Here is a 16,688-nt window from a genome sequence, read left to right as displayed (position 1 = left end):
TCAGAGATCCAACATTCCTCTGTGGAGAGAGGCGAACCTTCCAGATGGACAAACATCTCTGCAGCAATCCACCAATCAGGCCTGTATGGTAGAGTGGCCAGACGGAAGCCACTCATTAGTAAAAGGCACATGGCAGCCTGGCTGTAGGCACCGTCCCTACAGTGAAGAATGGTGGTGGCAGCATCATGCTGTGGGGATGTTTTTCAGCAGCAGGAACTGGGAGACTAGTCAGGATTGAGGCAAAGATGAATAAAGCAATATATAGAGACATCCTGGATGAAAAACTGCTCCAGGGCACTCTTGACCTCAGAATGGGGTGAGGCTTCATCCGCCAGCAGGACAATGACCCTAAGCACACAGCCAAGATATCAAACAAGTGACTTCAGGACAACTCTGTGAATGTCCGTGAGTGGCCCAGCCAGAGCCCAGACCTGAATCCAATTGAAGATTTTTGGAGAGATCTGAAAATGGCTGTGCACTGACGCTCCCCAAGCTCCAAGCTGATGGAGCTTGAGAGGTGCTGCAAAGAGGAATGTGCAAAACTGCCCAAAGATAAATGTTCCATGCTTGTGGCATCATATTCAGGGACAGTTGCAGCTGTAATTGCTGCCAAAGGTGCATTGTGTACGTGTGATTTCTTAGTTTTTTATTTTTAATAAATTTGTCTTTATGGGCTGTTGTGAGTAGAATTTTGAGGGGAAAAAAATATTTACTACATTTTGGAATAAGGCTGTAAAAATGTGGAAAAAGTGTAGGGCTGTAAATACCTTCCAGATGCACTGTAAGTGTGCTTCATTCCTCCATAGGCTTTTGGTTGTAAATGCACATTTGGAGGTTCTGCAGTGTACTGTGCTTACACATTTCTACTCATAGTTTCACCTTAAACCTAAAGTGTGTAGGACTTACTAACATCTAGTGGTAAGGTTGCAGATTGCATTATGTCATCCTTGGTCAATATTTTATTTCCCTTTCCCTTTGATGATGGGGATTCATGCTCCCTTACCTTCTGTTGTGATCAGCAATATGTCCAACCCTCCATTCCACAAATATGAGGGTTCTCGAAATTGTTAACCTGATCTAGGAACCAATAGACAGAGTTCTCGTCCTAATTTTTCGATTATCTGGGTACTGCATTAAAATGTGAAAGGTGACATACGTAGATGTCTTTTGGGCTACTGTATCAACATGGCAGTGCAATATGAAGGCCTCCACGAGGGAAACTACTCCCATGTGGATGTGAAGTTGTCATTCTGAGTTTATGAGCACACATCAGTACATTCTTTCAACAAATTATAAATGATAAAGTGCAGTCAGAGATTTCTGAAGTCCGCCAATCCGGATCCAGATCACTTCCAAAGTTCAGTGGAGTCTTCCAAGCCGTAATATCTGTCTTTGATGCAAATTTGGGAATCTGTGAATCTGTGAAGTAGTTTTGACGTAATCCTTCAAAGTCTATATAAAGTGAAATCTTTATCCAGAATTTGGATCCAGATCACCTCCAAAATTTAATGGAGTCTTCCATGGTTGAATGTGTATCCGTCGTGAAAATTTGGTGAGAGTCGGTGAAGTAGTTTTGACGTAATCCTTCAAAGTCTATATAAAGTGAAACTTGATTCAGAATCCTGATCCGGATCACCTCCAAAATTGAATGGAGTCTTCCATGGTCTGATATGAATCTGTGTTGAATACGAGGTCTGTCCGTAAAGTATCGTGCCTTTTTATTTTTTTCAAAAACTATATGGATTTCATTCATATGTTTTTACGTCAGACATGCTTGAACCCTCGTGCGCATGCGTGAGTTTTTCCACGCCTGTCGGTGACGTCATTCGCCTGTGAGCACGCCTTGTGGAAGGAGTGGTCCCGCCCCCTCGTCGGATTTTCATTGTCTGGAAATGGCGGAATGAAAAGGACTTTTTTCCATCAGAATTTTTTCAGAAGCTGTTAGAGACTGGCACCTGGAAACCATTCGAAAAATGTATCTGGCTTTCAGTGAAAATTTTACAGGCTTCACAGAGAATAAGGACTTTAAGTACAGGTTTAAGGACCCCTTTAAAGGACGGTCGGTGCGCCGCGCTGCGAGCTGCGACGATGTGGCACAAACCACTGGATCATTTCTAAGCTGATGGCTCTGTGGATACGAGACCGTCGTGTGCTCTTTCTCTGGTTATCACAAGACCTGGACATCAGCCATTGTCCGGCAGATTTCACTTTTAACAAGAGATTTTGTCATGGAAAGCCGCGCGGAGGCTTCGCGAGTCACGACCGATTCGCTGATGAAGCGAGACAAAGGAACACCTCCGTTTCGGCGTGTTAGAGGACAAGTTGGGACATGTCCAGCTCTCCACAAGTTCTTTTATACTCACTCGACTGGTAAGCACTGAAAGCCGAGATAGACATGTGATGGAAAAAAGTCCTTTTCATTCCGCCATTTCCAGACAATGAAAATCCGACGAGGGGGCGGGACCACTCCTTCCACAAGGCGTGCTCACAGGCGAATGACGTCACCGACAGGCGTGGAAAAACTCACGCATGCGCACGAGGGTTCAAGCATGTCTGACGTAAAAACATATGAATGAAATCCATATAGTTTTTGAAAAAAATAAAAAGGCACGATACTTTACGGACAGACCTCGTATGTCATCAAAATTCGGGCAGTAGTTTTGACGTAATCCTGCTAACAGTAATCCTTCAAACCCTATATACACTGAAAAAAGAGCCAACTTAAAAAGTTCTTTCAATTTGTAACACCTGAATGAATTATGTTGTTTGAACTTAAGTTAGTAAGTTAGATAAACTCTAACTTACAAACTTAAGTTCAAACAGCTTAATTCATTGAGATGTTACAAATTAAAACAATTTATTTAAGTTGGTTCAATGATTCTCTTTTTTCAGTGTAAAGTGAAACTTGATCCAGAATCCGGATTCAGATCCCTTCCAAAATTTAATGTATTCTTCTATGGCCTAATATGTATCTGTGGTGAAACTTTCGACAAAATCCATTCAGTAGTTTAGATGTAATCTTGCTAACAGACAGACAAATAAATAAATAAACACCAATGACTTTTTTTTTTCATTATTTCCTTGGTGGACGTAATGAACAGGTGTTTATGAATGGTAGAATCCATTTGTGGTAATGAATACCCTTACATCCTACACACTATAGCTTTATCACTGTCAGTATGACTTTATGTTTTGATATTTCAGGTGATAGCTACTTGATGGATGGGTTAATTGCAGCATTATTACATGTTGAGGCAGGTCTATTAAAAAGGGATGGCAGATTTATAAATATTTTTAACTGCAGTTTGGGGTGTTTTCCAAATGCATCAGTTATCACTTGAATTGATGAAAAGATGAGATCTTGCTCAAGCAAGCTCAGGCAATATGACAAAATAAAGCACAGTGCTGCATTATTCAACGTGAGTGCTAATATGCAAATTTTCGACCATGCAAATGAACAATGCTCCCAGCAACGGGCAACAGAGTGTATATCTCAGAGTCAAAAATGTTCCCTAATGTTTCTCAATGCACAGGTAGTTCCAGGACCTTATTATGGCATCGGCCACTGAAGATAAAATGTCATGTCGAAGGACACCTACAGAAGAATGTGTTCAGGGGTGACCCATGAATCAAACTGCACAGGTTAGATCGGGTTAGAAGGTGAATCACTGCAACAGCAGGCTTGCAGCTGTTGTTTGATATTTGCTTCATAAAGCCCTTGTGTTGAATTTCCATTGATCTCTCAGGCAGGCAAGTTCAGAGGAGTTGGTGACCTATGAATATGGATGCATGCTTTGAATTATTAAAGTGCATGTTCTCTGCATGGATACTTAGAAGCACATTTGTGTCTGGGGTTCTGCTTCAGAGTCAATCAGCTATGGTAGATTATGCAAGTGGAGTTCATCGCACTTAGCCTCATAGGCTACTTATAGACCTCTCAATGCTTTCAGGAGCTGGAATGTTGTTTGTGATATGAGCTGCTGCATAAATGTACAGGTGCAGCTCCAAAAAATTGGAATATCGTGATAAATATGGTTGACAGCTACAAAAAAGTATAAATTGCATATCTCAAAATATTCGAATTTATCATTTTGAGTCAGTATTTATGCAGTATAACTACCATATATCTCTCAGTCTTGTCCAGTACACACAACCACAATCATGAGGAAGACTGCTGACTTGACAGTTGGCCAGAAGGCACTTACTGACACTGTCCACTAGGAGGTTAAGCCACAGAAGGTCATTGCTGTTCACAGAGTACTGTATCTAAGCAGATTCATGGAAATGTTGACTGGAAGGCAAATGTGTGGTAGGAAAAGATGCACAAACATCAGGGATGATCGCACCTTTAAGAAGCTTGTCAGAGAACCCTGACTGAAGAACTTGGGGAAGCTTTACAAGAAGTGGACTGAGGCTGGAGTCAGTGCAACAAGAGCCTGTCAGCATATATCTGGAAATGGAGAACACGTGCTGCATTCCTAGTGTCAAGCCACTCTGGAACCAGACACAAGGTCAGAGGCATCTTGCCTGGGTTAAAGAGAAAAAGAACTGGCCCATTGTCCCATTGTTCCAAAGTCCTCCTTTTAGATGAAAAAAAAATATTGCTTTTCATTTGGAAATGAAGGTCCCAGACTCTGGAGAAAGAGTGGAGAGGCACAGAATCTAAGTTACTTGAAGTCCAATGTGAAGTTTTCACATTCAGCGATGATTTGGGGTGTTGTGTCTTCTGCTATGGTTGATCCACTGTTTTTATCAAGTCCAAAGTCAACACAGAGGTCTACCAGGAGGTTTTAGAGGATTTCATGCTTCCAACTGCAGACAAGCTTTATGGAGATGCTGATTTGCTTTTACAGCAAGATTTGGCACTCACCAAATGTGCCAAAACTATAGATTATCTATGGGATATTGTCAAGAGGAAGATGAGAGACACCAGACCCAACAATGCAGATGAGCTGAAGGCTGCTATCAAATCAACTGTGGCATTTATAACAGAGGCTGACTGTCTCCATGGCACACCACATTGATGCAGTATTTCATGCAAAATGAGCCACGACAAACTGATGAGTGCATAAATAAATATGCTTTTCAAAGGTTTGTATTTTCTGTATAGTAAGTCTGTTTTTTGAAAGTACGTTAAGAGATATTCTATTATTTAGGGGGTTTTTTTTTGGTGCTTTTATAAATAAAAAAAATGCTTAAAATATTTTAGTTGATATGTAATGAGTCTAACATATAAAAAAAAAATCATTTTCTGAAATAGCTGACAAAAATAAAGTTTTTCAGAATATTGTATTGTTTTGAGATGCTCCTGGGTGTCCACTCAGGCTGAGTAACACATTTCAGCCAGATGACTGTTGTTTAAAGCATTCTATGTATGACTAAGTCTCTTGGCAAAATTCTATTGTACCTGCATTCATTATACAACCCCTGGCAAAAATTATGGAATCACCGGCCTCGGAGGATGTTCATTCAGTTGTTTAATTTTGTAGAAAAAAAGCAGATCACAGACATGACACAAAACTAAAGTCATTTCAAATGGCAACTTTCTAGCTTTAAGAAACACTATAAGAAATCAAGAAAAAAAGATTGTGGCAGTCAGTAACGGTTACTTTTTTAGACCAAGCAGAGGAAAAAAAAATATGGAATCACTCAATTCTGAGGAAAAAATTATGGAATCACCCTGTAAATTTTCATCCCCAAAACTAACACCTGCATCATATCAGATCTGCTCGTTAGTCTGCATCTAAAAAGGAGTGAACACACCTTGGAGAGCTGTTGCACCAAGTGGACTGACATGAATCATGGCTCCAACATGAGAGATGTCAATTGAAACAAAGGAGAGGATTATCAAACTCTTAAAAGAGAGTAAATCATCACGCAATGTTGCAAAAGATGTTGGTTGTTCACAGTCAGCTGTGTCTAAACTCTGGACCAAATACAAACAACATGGGAAGGTTGTTAAAGGCAAACATACTGGTAGACCAAGGAAGACATCAAAGCATCAAGACAGAAAACTTAAAGCAATATGTCTCAAAAATCGAAAAATGTACAACAAAACAAATGAGGAACGAATGGGAGGAAACTGGAGTCAACGTCTGTGACCGAACTGTAAGAAACCGCCTAAAGGAAATGGGATTTACATACAGAAAAGCTAAATGAAAGGCATCATTAACACCTAAACAGAAAAAAACAAGATTACAATGGGCTAAGGAAAAGCAATTGTGGACTGTGGATGACTGGATGAAAGTCATATTCAGTGATGAATCTCGAATCTGCATTGGGCAAGGTGATGATGCTGGAACTTTTGTTTGGTGCCTTTCCAATGAGATTTATAAAGATGACTGCCTGACGGTAACATGTAAATTTCCACAGTCATTGATGATATGGGGCTGCATGTCAGGTAAAGGCACTGGGGAGATGGCTGTCATTATATCATCAATAAATGCACAAGTTTATGTTGATATTTTGGACAATTGAAAGGATGTTTGGGGATGATGAAATCATTTTTCAAGATGATAATGCATCTTGCCATAGAGCAAAAACTGCAAAAACATTCCTTGCAAAAAGACACATAGGGTCAATGTCATGGCATAGGGTCAATGTCAATGAGCAGATCTGATTTGATGCAGGTGTTAATTTGGGGGATGAAAATTTACAGGGTGATTCCATAATTTTTTCCTCAGAATTGAGTGATTCCATATTTTTTCCTCTGCTTGGTCTAAAAAAGTAACCGTTACTGACTGCCACAATCTTTTTTTCTTGATTTCTTATAGTGTTTCGTAAACCCAGAAAGTTGCCATTTGAAATGACTTTAGTTTTGTGTCATGTCTGTGATCTGCTTTTTTTCTACAAAATTAAACAACTGAATGAACATCCTCTGAGGCCGGTGATTCCATACTTTTTGCCAGGGGTTGTAAATGTACACCAGGTGGAGACATTGCTCCATTTCAAGAACCTTGAGATACGATGCTGACAAACCTGTTACTTATAGGAGTAGATGAGGGCAAAGGTCATCACAGTTCAGGTATTTACCTAACAGATAATTAGCTAATTAGCAAACAAGTAACTGACAAAACTAACTTTTTGATGGAGGGTCACCTAACCAATTAGTCCCATTGCATTGCCTTCTAACTTTCAGTCAGCTAACATTTTTAGTTGTGCTAAAATTTAATGGTTACAGCTTTTTATAAATCCTAGGTCATTATTGACCAAAAATGGTCTGTCCTGACCTACTGCCTAACAGGACCTTGCACAAGGACACCTCACTGGTTTTTCTGTATGATCAGGGAACTGAACCATTGACACTTTGTTCATATGGCCAATTCCCTTTGGCCACCACTTCCCTTGACATTATGGGACTTTGGGCATATTGAACATGAAACCCCAATCATATGTAACTATATACTGTGCCACGGTGGTCTTGGTGGCCACCAGATCAAGGTTTTCATACTGAAAGAACCTGACAAAGAAGCTCATTTCAATCTTCACGTTTCCAAGGCCTAAGAATTTGATCCCCTTGAGCCAGGCATCTATTTTTCTGAAGGTGCAAGAGCATCTAATTTATTTATTTATTTACTTGTATATTTTTTTTTGCCACAGTGTCATGACAACCTGAGGGACTTTTACGGGGTTGTTAAACCATTGTCTGAAGCCAAAATCTCAGAGGTTCAGGGTATTTTTGACACAAAATCAGTGATGCTTAGCCAGATGCATAGTTCCTGCTGTGCCAAAAAAGTTCGGGTGTAACAACTGAAGCATCACAGGCCAGAAAGGTGGAAGCAGAAGTTGCAGAAACATCTTTGAAATAGGCAGCCAGCCATCAATCAGTGTCCATCATGGCCACAAACACACATAACTGACAATAGAAAGAGTTAGGTCATCTCTTGACAGCCCCAGTTAACAAATTATTTGGCAATTTTGGTGTATCACAATAATGGGCTAATGGTCTTTGATTGCCTCGTCTGAATCACAGCTGAATGAAGAAATGGAGTGGCTAACTGCCAAGCAGCCGGCCTTTAATCAGGGCAGACATTGCCTGAATCATTTGGAATTTGCATTTCACTTTGCTGCTTATTTTAGCCGACTGTTTATCAGACATTTGAGTTCTCACAGCTGATAAATAAAAAGATATGTACTCGTGACCCAGATGAAGCTGGACACTAAACTCTCCCAAAGTTATGAACACCTTCCCTCTCCTCCACCACCACAAACTGATTGGAGGATAACCACCTAAGCAACAATGAAATGTTTGCGAGGCTGCTTGTCTGTGATTTGTGGGATAATTATATATGCAGCTACACAGTCAGCGTTTTAGCTCGGAGGTGGTGCAGTAATCGTATTTTAAGATGGAAATGCCAGTACCTCTGGGTAATATGAAGCTGACAAAAGAAGGAAAGACAAATTGACTTTTAGTTTCATCCCAAAATAAGGAGGGTGGAGTTATGTGATGTCAATATATTAATCTCAAGTGTAGATGAACCAACATCCTTTTTTTTTCACTCTGATTTATTATTTTAGTGTAATTCGTAATAATAACATGCTTGTAATAATGTCTTCGTCCCCTTCTGCTTTCTCCTTTTTCAGGATCACAACCACGGCAGCGTGCATGATGGATCTGAGGAGGTATCCTCTGGATGAACAGAACTGTACTCTGGAGATAGAGAGCTGTGAGTACAGGTCTCACATCAAGTGAATTTTCACTGATTTATACAGCAGTTTCTAGCTGAAAAATGTTTTTTGCAAAGTGCCCTATATAATAAAACTTCAAGACAGAACAATAAAACATTTTGCATCCATCCAGTGGCCTCTATGTGTGTGTGTGCATGCATGTGGATGGCTTCAATCATGCAAAAACTGGGGAGAGCTGACATTTGCTGTTTGGTATACTTATGTATTTTGGGTCAAAGATGAATGCTGCAAAAAAAGAAAGTTGATAATGAAAAATACTTTTGGAGAAATGAGCAATTGTAGCCAACCAGTAAACAATGGACATTGTACTGCAATGCACCATGAGAGTTTGGGGTTTTGAAGTTTTAAATTTATTGTGGTTCATGCTAGTGTAACAGTGTTGTTACTGTTATTCATTTATTGTGTTTTTGTAGTCAAATGGTTTAGTCAGCTTAAATAAGCGTTATGTTGCTCTTACCATGAGTGAATTAAGCTTCATGTTGGTACCATGAGTGAAATGTGTAGTGGTTTTTACCAAATGTCGCCAGACAAATTGTTCTGCAACATAGCAGCATGGTATGCAAATTCTCAGAAACCTGCTGACTTCTTTCTAACTCCAGGTCAACGTCTTTTTAATTCTGGGGTGACAGAGGTAGCCCACATCCTGCAATCTTGAAATTTATTGTATGATAAGTGTTGGGAAAGTGTAGGAACACGGACCCACAACAGGGGGCGCAAATGAACGGACAATGGAGTAAGTCAAAATAACAACGCTTTACTGTTGTGAATGTGCACAACGAATACAACCAATCACAGCAATGGACAACAGTCAATTCACAAAAGTGTCGTGTGGGCAGGCTCGAAGATAGGAGACGCCTCTCCAAGGTAAGACCGGAACCACACGGCTTCCTCCGCCACAGGACCCCGGGAATACTGGAGCCGCCAAGTCCCGAACTCCCAGGTGGCCACTGCCTCCGCGTGTCGGACCTGGTACTGCTGGCGAGGAGCAAAGAACAGTTAGATGGGGGCGCGTATGCACCCAGGACTCCGAACAGCAGGAAAGGTACCTCCACCTCTCGTTGGAACAGTAATCCAAAAAACTAGCTCAATCCAAAAGATGCACTCTATTTGCTTTGATACGTTACCTCTCTGGTAGAAACGATATCTCGGCAAATGAGGTGGAGATGCCGTCCTGCTGATATACCTCCGTAGTGATTGGGATCAGCTGTCTCCGGTGATGGGTGACAGCTGTCATCCTGGCTGCTCCTGTAAGGCGGCAGCGCCCTCCGGTGCCTGGAGCCCGCACTCCAGGCAGGGCGCCCTCTAGTGGTGGTGGGCCAGCAGTACCTCCTCTTCAGCGGCCCACACAACAGGACCCCCCCCCTCAACGGGCGCCTCCTGGCGCACGACCGGGTTTGTCAGGGTGGCGACGGTAGAAGTCGGCCAGGAGGGCCGGGTCCAGGATGAAGCCCTTCTTCACCCAGGAGCGTTCTTCGGGGCCGTACCCCTCCCAGTCCACCAGATACTGAAAACCCCGGCCCATTCGTCGGACGTCGAGGAGCCGGCGCACGGTCCAAGCCGGCTCTCCGTCGATGATCCGGGCAGGAGGTGGCGCCGGACCCGGAGTGCAGAGGGGTGAGGTGTGATGGGGTTTAATTCTTGACACATGGAATACCGGGTGAATCCGCAGTGAGGCTGGAAGCCGGAGCCTCACTGCGGCGGGATTGATGACCTTGAGTATTTTGTAGGGACCGATGTATCGTTCTTGCAGTTTCGGGGAGTCCACTTGAAGGGGAATGTCTTTGGTGGACAACCAGACCTCCTGCCCTGGACGATACGTGGGAGCCGGGGCCCGCCGCCGGTCTGCATGGTTCTTCGCCCTCGTCCGGGCCTTCAACAAAGCAGAACGGGCGGCACGCCACACCCGACGGCACTTCCGTAGGTGGGCCTGGACCGAGGGCACACCGACCTCCCCCTCAACCACCGGAAACAACGGGGGTTGATACCCCAAACACACCTCAAAGGGGGAGAGGCCGGTGGCGGACGACACTTGACTGTTGTGCGCGTACTCGATCCAGGCCAGGTGGGTACTCCAGGCCGTCGGGTGCGCGGCTGTCACACAGCGCAAGGTTTGCTCCATCTCCTGGTTTGCCCGTTCTGCTTGTCCGTTGGTCTGGGGGTGGTACCCGGACGAGAGACTGACCGTGGCCCCCAGTTCCCGGCAAAAGCTCCTCCAGACCTGCGAGGAGAACTGGGGACCGCGATCGGAGACGATGTCTGATGGTATCCCATGCAGACGGACGACGTGGTGGACTAGGAGGTCCGCTGTCTCCTGGGCCGTTGGGAGCTTCGGGAGGGCCACGAAGTGGGCCGCCTTGGAGAATCGGTCCACTATCGTGAGGACGACGGTGTTTCCCATGGACGGAGGGAGACCCGTGACAAAATCCAGGCCGATGTGGGACCAGGGGCGATGAGGCACGGGCAGCGGCTGTAGCAATCCCGGTGTCTTATGGTGATCCGCCTTGCCCCTGGCACAGGTGGTACAGGCCTGGATGTAACCCCGGACGTCGGCCTCCAGGGACGCCCACCAGAAGCGCTGCCGGACGACTGCCACGGTTCTTCGCACCCCAGGGTGACAGGAGAGCTTAGAACCGTGACAGAAGTCCAGAACTGCAGCCCTGGCTTCTGGTGGGACGTAGAGTTTGTTCTTCGGTCCGGTTCCGGGGTCCGGGTCTCGTGTCAGGGCCTCCCGGACGGTTTTCTCCACGTCCCAGGTGAGGGCGGCCACGATAGCGGACTCCGGGATGATGGGTTCCGGGGGATCCGACGGCTCCGTTTTGACCTCATCTTCGTGTACCCGGGACAAGGCATCCGATCTTTGGTTTTTGGTCCCGGGACGGTAGGTGATCCGGAAGTCAAAACGGCCGAAGAACAGTGACCAGCGGGCTTGCCTGGGGTTCAGTCGCTTGGCGGTCCTGATATACTCCAGGTTCCGGTGGTCAGTGAAAACCGTGAATGGCACGGACGTTCCCTCCAACAGATGTCTCCACTCCTCAAGAGCCTCTTTCACCGCAAGGAGCTCTCGATTGCCGACGTCATAGTTCCGTTCGGCTGGGGTCAACCTGCGGGAAAAATAGGCACACGGGTGAAGGACCTTATCGGTCTTCCCGCTCTGGGACAGCACGGCTCCTATCCCTGAGTCTGAGGCGTCCACTTCAATCACTAACTGGCGACTAGGATCGGGCTGCACCAGAACGGGTGCAGACGAGAAGCGCCGTTTCAACTCCTTAAACGCGGCATCGCACCGATCCGACCAGGTGAAGGGAACTTTTGGTGAGGTCAGGGCTGTCAGGGGGCTAACTACCTGACTGTAGCCCTTAATGAACCTCCTGTAGAAATTAGCAAAGCCTAGGAACTGTTGCAACTTCCTACGGCTTGTTGGTTGGGGCCAGTCTCTCACCGCCGCAACCTTGGCCGGATCAGGAGCGACGGAGTTGGAGGAGATGATGAACCCCAGGAAGGACAAAGAAGTGCGGTGGAACTCACACTTCTCGCCCTTCACAAACAGCCGGTTCTCTAACAACCGCTGCAGGACCTGACGTACATGCCGGACATGAGTCTCAGGATCCGGAGAAAAGATGAGTATATCGTCTAGATATACGAAGACGAACCGGTGCAGGAAGTCCCGCAATACGTCGTTAACCAAGGCTTGGAACGTCGCGGGGGCGTTTGTGAGGCCGAACGGCATGACCAGGTACTCAAAGTGACCTAAGGGGGTGTTGAATGCCGTCTTCCACTCGTCTCCCTTCCGGATCCGAACCAGATGATACGCGTTTCTAAGATCAAGCTTGGTAAAAATCTTGGCTCCATGCAGGGGTGTGAACACCGAATCCAACAGGGGTAACGGGTATCGGTTGCGAACCGTGATTTCGTTCAGCCCCCTATAATCGATGCATGGACGAAGTCCGCCATCTTTTTTACCCACGAAAAAGAAACCTGCGCCCATCGGGGAGGTGGAATTTCGGATCAACCCGGCAGCTAACGAGTCCCGGATGTAGGTCTCCATTGATTCGCGCTCAGGCCGTGAGAGGTTGTACAGTCTACTGGACGGGAACCCACTGCCTGGAACCAAATCAATGGCACAATCGTACGGACGGTGGGGGGGGAGTGTGAGCGCCAGATCCTTGCTGAACACGTCGACAAGGTCGTGGTACTCCACCGGCACCGTCCCCAGATTGGGCGGGACTCTGACCTCCTCCTTAGCTTGGGAGCCGGGAGGAACCGAGGAACCTAGACACACCCGATGGCAGGTCTCGCTCCACTGAACCACTACCCCGGACGGCCAATCAATCCGGGGATTGTGCTTCAACATCCAGGGAAAGCCTAAAACCACACGGGAAGTGGCCTGAGTCACAAAAAACTCGATCACCTCCCGGTGGTTTCCTGACACCACCAGCGTTACAGGTGGTGTCTTATGTGTGATCGGAGGGAGCAGGGAGCCATCTAGTGCTCGAACCTGCACAGGCGAGGTAAGCGCCACCAGAGGGAGCCCTATCTCCCTGGCCCATCTGCAGTCCAACAGATTCCCCTCAGAGCCCGTGTCCACCAGTGCTGGGGCCTTCAGGGTTAAATCCTCATACAGGATCGTGACTGGGAGTCGTGTAGCAATGTGGGTGTGTCCCACGTGAATGTCTCGGCCCACCCCTAGCCCAGTCTCTAGGGGCGGGCGTTGGTGTTGTAACCGCTCGTGGCAGTCTCTCACATGGTGCTCTAGTGCACCACAAACAAAACAAGCTCCATGGGCCCGTCTCCTCTGTGCAGCTGGTGCCCTAAATGTTGCCCTACTCGTGTCCATAGCTTCGTCAGTAGGGGGAGCTGTGGCCCCACGGAGCGCAGGGGCCGTGGAGCGTGGGGAAGGCGGAGCACGGTCGGAACCGGAAGGGAGAGGGACGGCGCGTGCCCGGCCACGCCCTTCGTCTCGTTCCCGCCGACGTTCTTCTAACCGGTTGTCCAACCGTATGACTAGATCGATAAGCCCGTCTAAATCCCGCGGTTCGTCCTTAGCCACCAGGTGCTCCTTGAGAACCAAAGACAGTCCGTTTACAAAGGCGGCGCGGAGGGCAGCGTTATTCCAGCCGGATCTCGCAGCCGCGATGCGGAAGTCGACTGCATAAACAGCTGCGCTCCGGCGCCCCTGTCTCATTGACAGCAGCACGGTTGAAGCGGTTTCTCCTCTATTAGGGTGATCGAACACGGTTCTGAGCCCCCTCACAAACCCATCGTATGTCAGAAGGAGCCGTGAATTCTGCTCCCAGAGCGCTGTAGCCCAAGCGCGTGCCTCACTGCGAAGCAGGTTTATGACATAAGCTACTTTACTAGCATCGGTCGCGTACATAACGGGACGCTGTGCGAAGACGAGCGAACACTGCATCAGTAAATCCGCGCACGTATCCACACAGCCTCCGTACGGCTCTGGAGGGCTTATGTATGCTTCCGGGGAAGGAGGGAGAGGTCGTTGAACAACCAGTGGAACGTCAACGTTACGCACAGGATCTACGGGAGGGAGAGCCGCAGCGGCGCCCGGAGGGCGCGCTTCCACCTGCGCGGCGAGAGCCTCCACCCTGCGGTTCAGGAGGACGTTCTGCTCGGTCATGAAATCCAACCGAGTCGTGAAAGCGGTGAGGATCCGCTGCAACTCACCGATTACCCCTCCCGCGGACGCCTGCGCGTCCTGTTCTTCCATTGGCCGTTCAACAGCCGGTTGACGCCCCTCGGGATCCATGACGTTGGCCGAGATATCCTGTTGGGAAAGTGTAGGAACACGGACCCACAACAGGGGGCGCAAATGAACGGACAATGGAGTAAGTCAAAATAACAACGCTTTACTGTTGTGAATGTGCACAACGAATACAACCAATCACAGCAATGGACAACAGTCAATTCACAAAAGTGTCGTGTGGGCAGGCTCGAAGATAGGAGACGCCTCTCCAAGGTAAGACCGGAACCACACGGCTTCCTCCGCCACAGGACCCCGGGAATACTGGAGCCGCCAAGTCCCGAACTCCCAGGTGGCCACTGCCTCCGCGTGTCGGACCTGGTACTGCTGGCGAGGAGCAAAGAACAGTTAGATGGGGGCGCGTATGCACCCAGGACTCCGAACAGCAGGAAAGGTACCTCCACCTCTCGTTGGAACAGTAATCCAAAAAACTAGCTCAATCCAAAAGATGCACTCTATTTGCTTTGATACGTTACCTCTCTGGTAGAAACGATATCTCGGCAAATGAGGTGGAGATGCCGTCCTGCTGATATACCTCCGTAGTGATTGGGATCAGCTGTCTCCGGTGATGGGTGACAGCTGTCATCCTGGCTGCTCCTGTAAGGCGGCAGCGCCCTCCGGTGCCTGGAGCCCGCACTCCAGGCAGGGCGCCCTCTAGTGGTGGTGGGCCAGCAGTACCTCCTCTTCAGCGGCCCACACAACAATAAGTTTCTATTTTATAGCATGATGATCCTGACGTCATGCATTTTTCATATTGATGTTCCAGTGCAAAACAGCACCCCCCCCCCCCAAAAAAAAAAAATTGAATGTGCAGGCCCATGCCATTTTGAAAACATGTACGTGGACATCAATCATTTCAAAACCAAAATAGTTGGCATGAGGTTAAAATCAGTTTTAATTACCAATTCCACAAGTAATTGGACAATAGTGTGTGCACCAACACAATGACACAATGACAGGCCCGTAGTCAGACGTTTCAAAGGTGGTGGTGGGTGAAGGGGGCGTGTCTTACTTCACTCTGAATAAATGATTTATGAATTGGCTTATGAACATCACGTGGCGTACATACACACAGTTGGTGCGTATGTGTTCCCAATGTACATCCAATGACTACCATGAAGACAAGGAAAAAAGTTACACATTTAAAATAAAATTGCCATAAATGCAGGAAATGTTGTGCAGCATGAAATGGAAATGGTCCATCAAAAACTCATGAGGGATCTGGGTCTGTATAGAACAAACTAGAGCCGAAATGAAACAGCCAACATGTGCTTCCAGTTATTCGCTTTAATACAAGCGTTAAAAAAAAAAATATATATATATATATATATAGCATTACAATAAACGCTACACAGTAAATTTTGCACAGTAAATATACTCTGCCAGGATTACATTTGGTCCCAGTCCAAATAGAGTTAAATATACTGTATTATAGAGTGAAATCAGCTCTACTGTCTTGTCAAATCACATTTTTCAGCTCCAATAAGAGTCATTCATGGCATGATAAAGTTGATTTTATCCTGTGATAGAATTGAGACAGACATAAATTACAGAACAATTCACAAAACAAATATACAGGAAATGCTGTTGGTGCACAGGACAGGAGAATCTCCAGCACAAATACCCAACGTGGTCTCACAGCAAGTCATGCTTCAGCAGCACGAAATATACATTAATCTATTGGTTCGTGATATTGTGACGAAAAGCACCTCATCTTCGTCACGGCAGCAGAAATTCATTCTCATTCATTCTGTGATGGCTGCACGAAATTAAAAGTGAAGCGGGAGGGGGGTCGGGGGTACTTATGGTTAGGGTGGGGGGGGAGTAAGATTAGGTTACTGTTAAGGTTAGGGTTGGGGGTGGGAGTAGGGTTAGGAATAGTGAGTTAAAAAAAGCTCCGTCATGAAAGTTTGACTCATTTCGTCACGGGAGCGCAAAAAAAAAAAATGTGAGACTGGGCTGCAAATACCACACCCATCTCTGGATGGAGCTGCACCTTAAACAGAGAGAAAAAAAACAATCAAGCATCAGAAAGACAAGAAATACAGTATCATTTGTCAGCATTAAACAACAAGAAAAACAGGAAATACTATCGCCGGCCACTAGCCCTAAGCTTCACTAAAAGACCCAGAATTTATGTAAAGTTGAGGCCACGCCATGCTCCGTTTCCTAATAAAATGAATTAAAAGAGTGAAAAGCATAGAACTATACTATGCCAGTATGCTAGCCATACGAAAGGGAAAAT

General features: G+C 46.3%; 1 protein-coding gene across 2 annotated transcripts in view; it reads left to right on the top strand.

Moving 5' to 3' along the window:
- The window catches only part of LOC117515096 (gamma-aminobutyric acid receptor subunit beta-3-like), a 115,449-nt gene that overhangs the window by 43,139 nt on the left and 55,622 nt on the right, over positions 1-16,688 (top strand). For both annotated transcript variants that reach the window (XM_034175607.1, XM_034175614.1), the window contains exon 5: positions 8,584-8,666. In XM_034175607.1, the coding sequence (XP_034031498.1) occupies positions 8,584-8,666 (83 nt within the window). The remainder of the gene's footprint in view (positions 1-8,583; positions 8,667-16,688) is intronic.

The sequence above is a fragment of the Thalassophryne amazonica genome, chromosome 1, assembly GCF_902500255.1.
Source record: "Thalassophryne amazonica chromosome 1, fThaAma1.1, whole genome shotgun sequence".
In the NCBI taxonomy this organism is placed as follows: Eukaryota; Metazoa; Chordata; class Actinopteri; order Batrachoidiformes; family Batrachoididae; genus Thalassophryne; species Thalassophryne amazonica.
The sequence above is the reverse complement of the archived record's forward strand: the minus strand, read 5'-3'. Positions and strand labels throughout refer to the sequence as shown.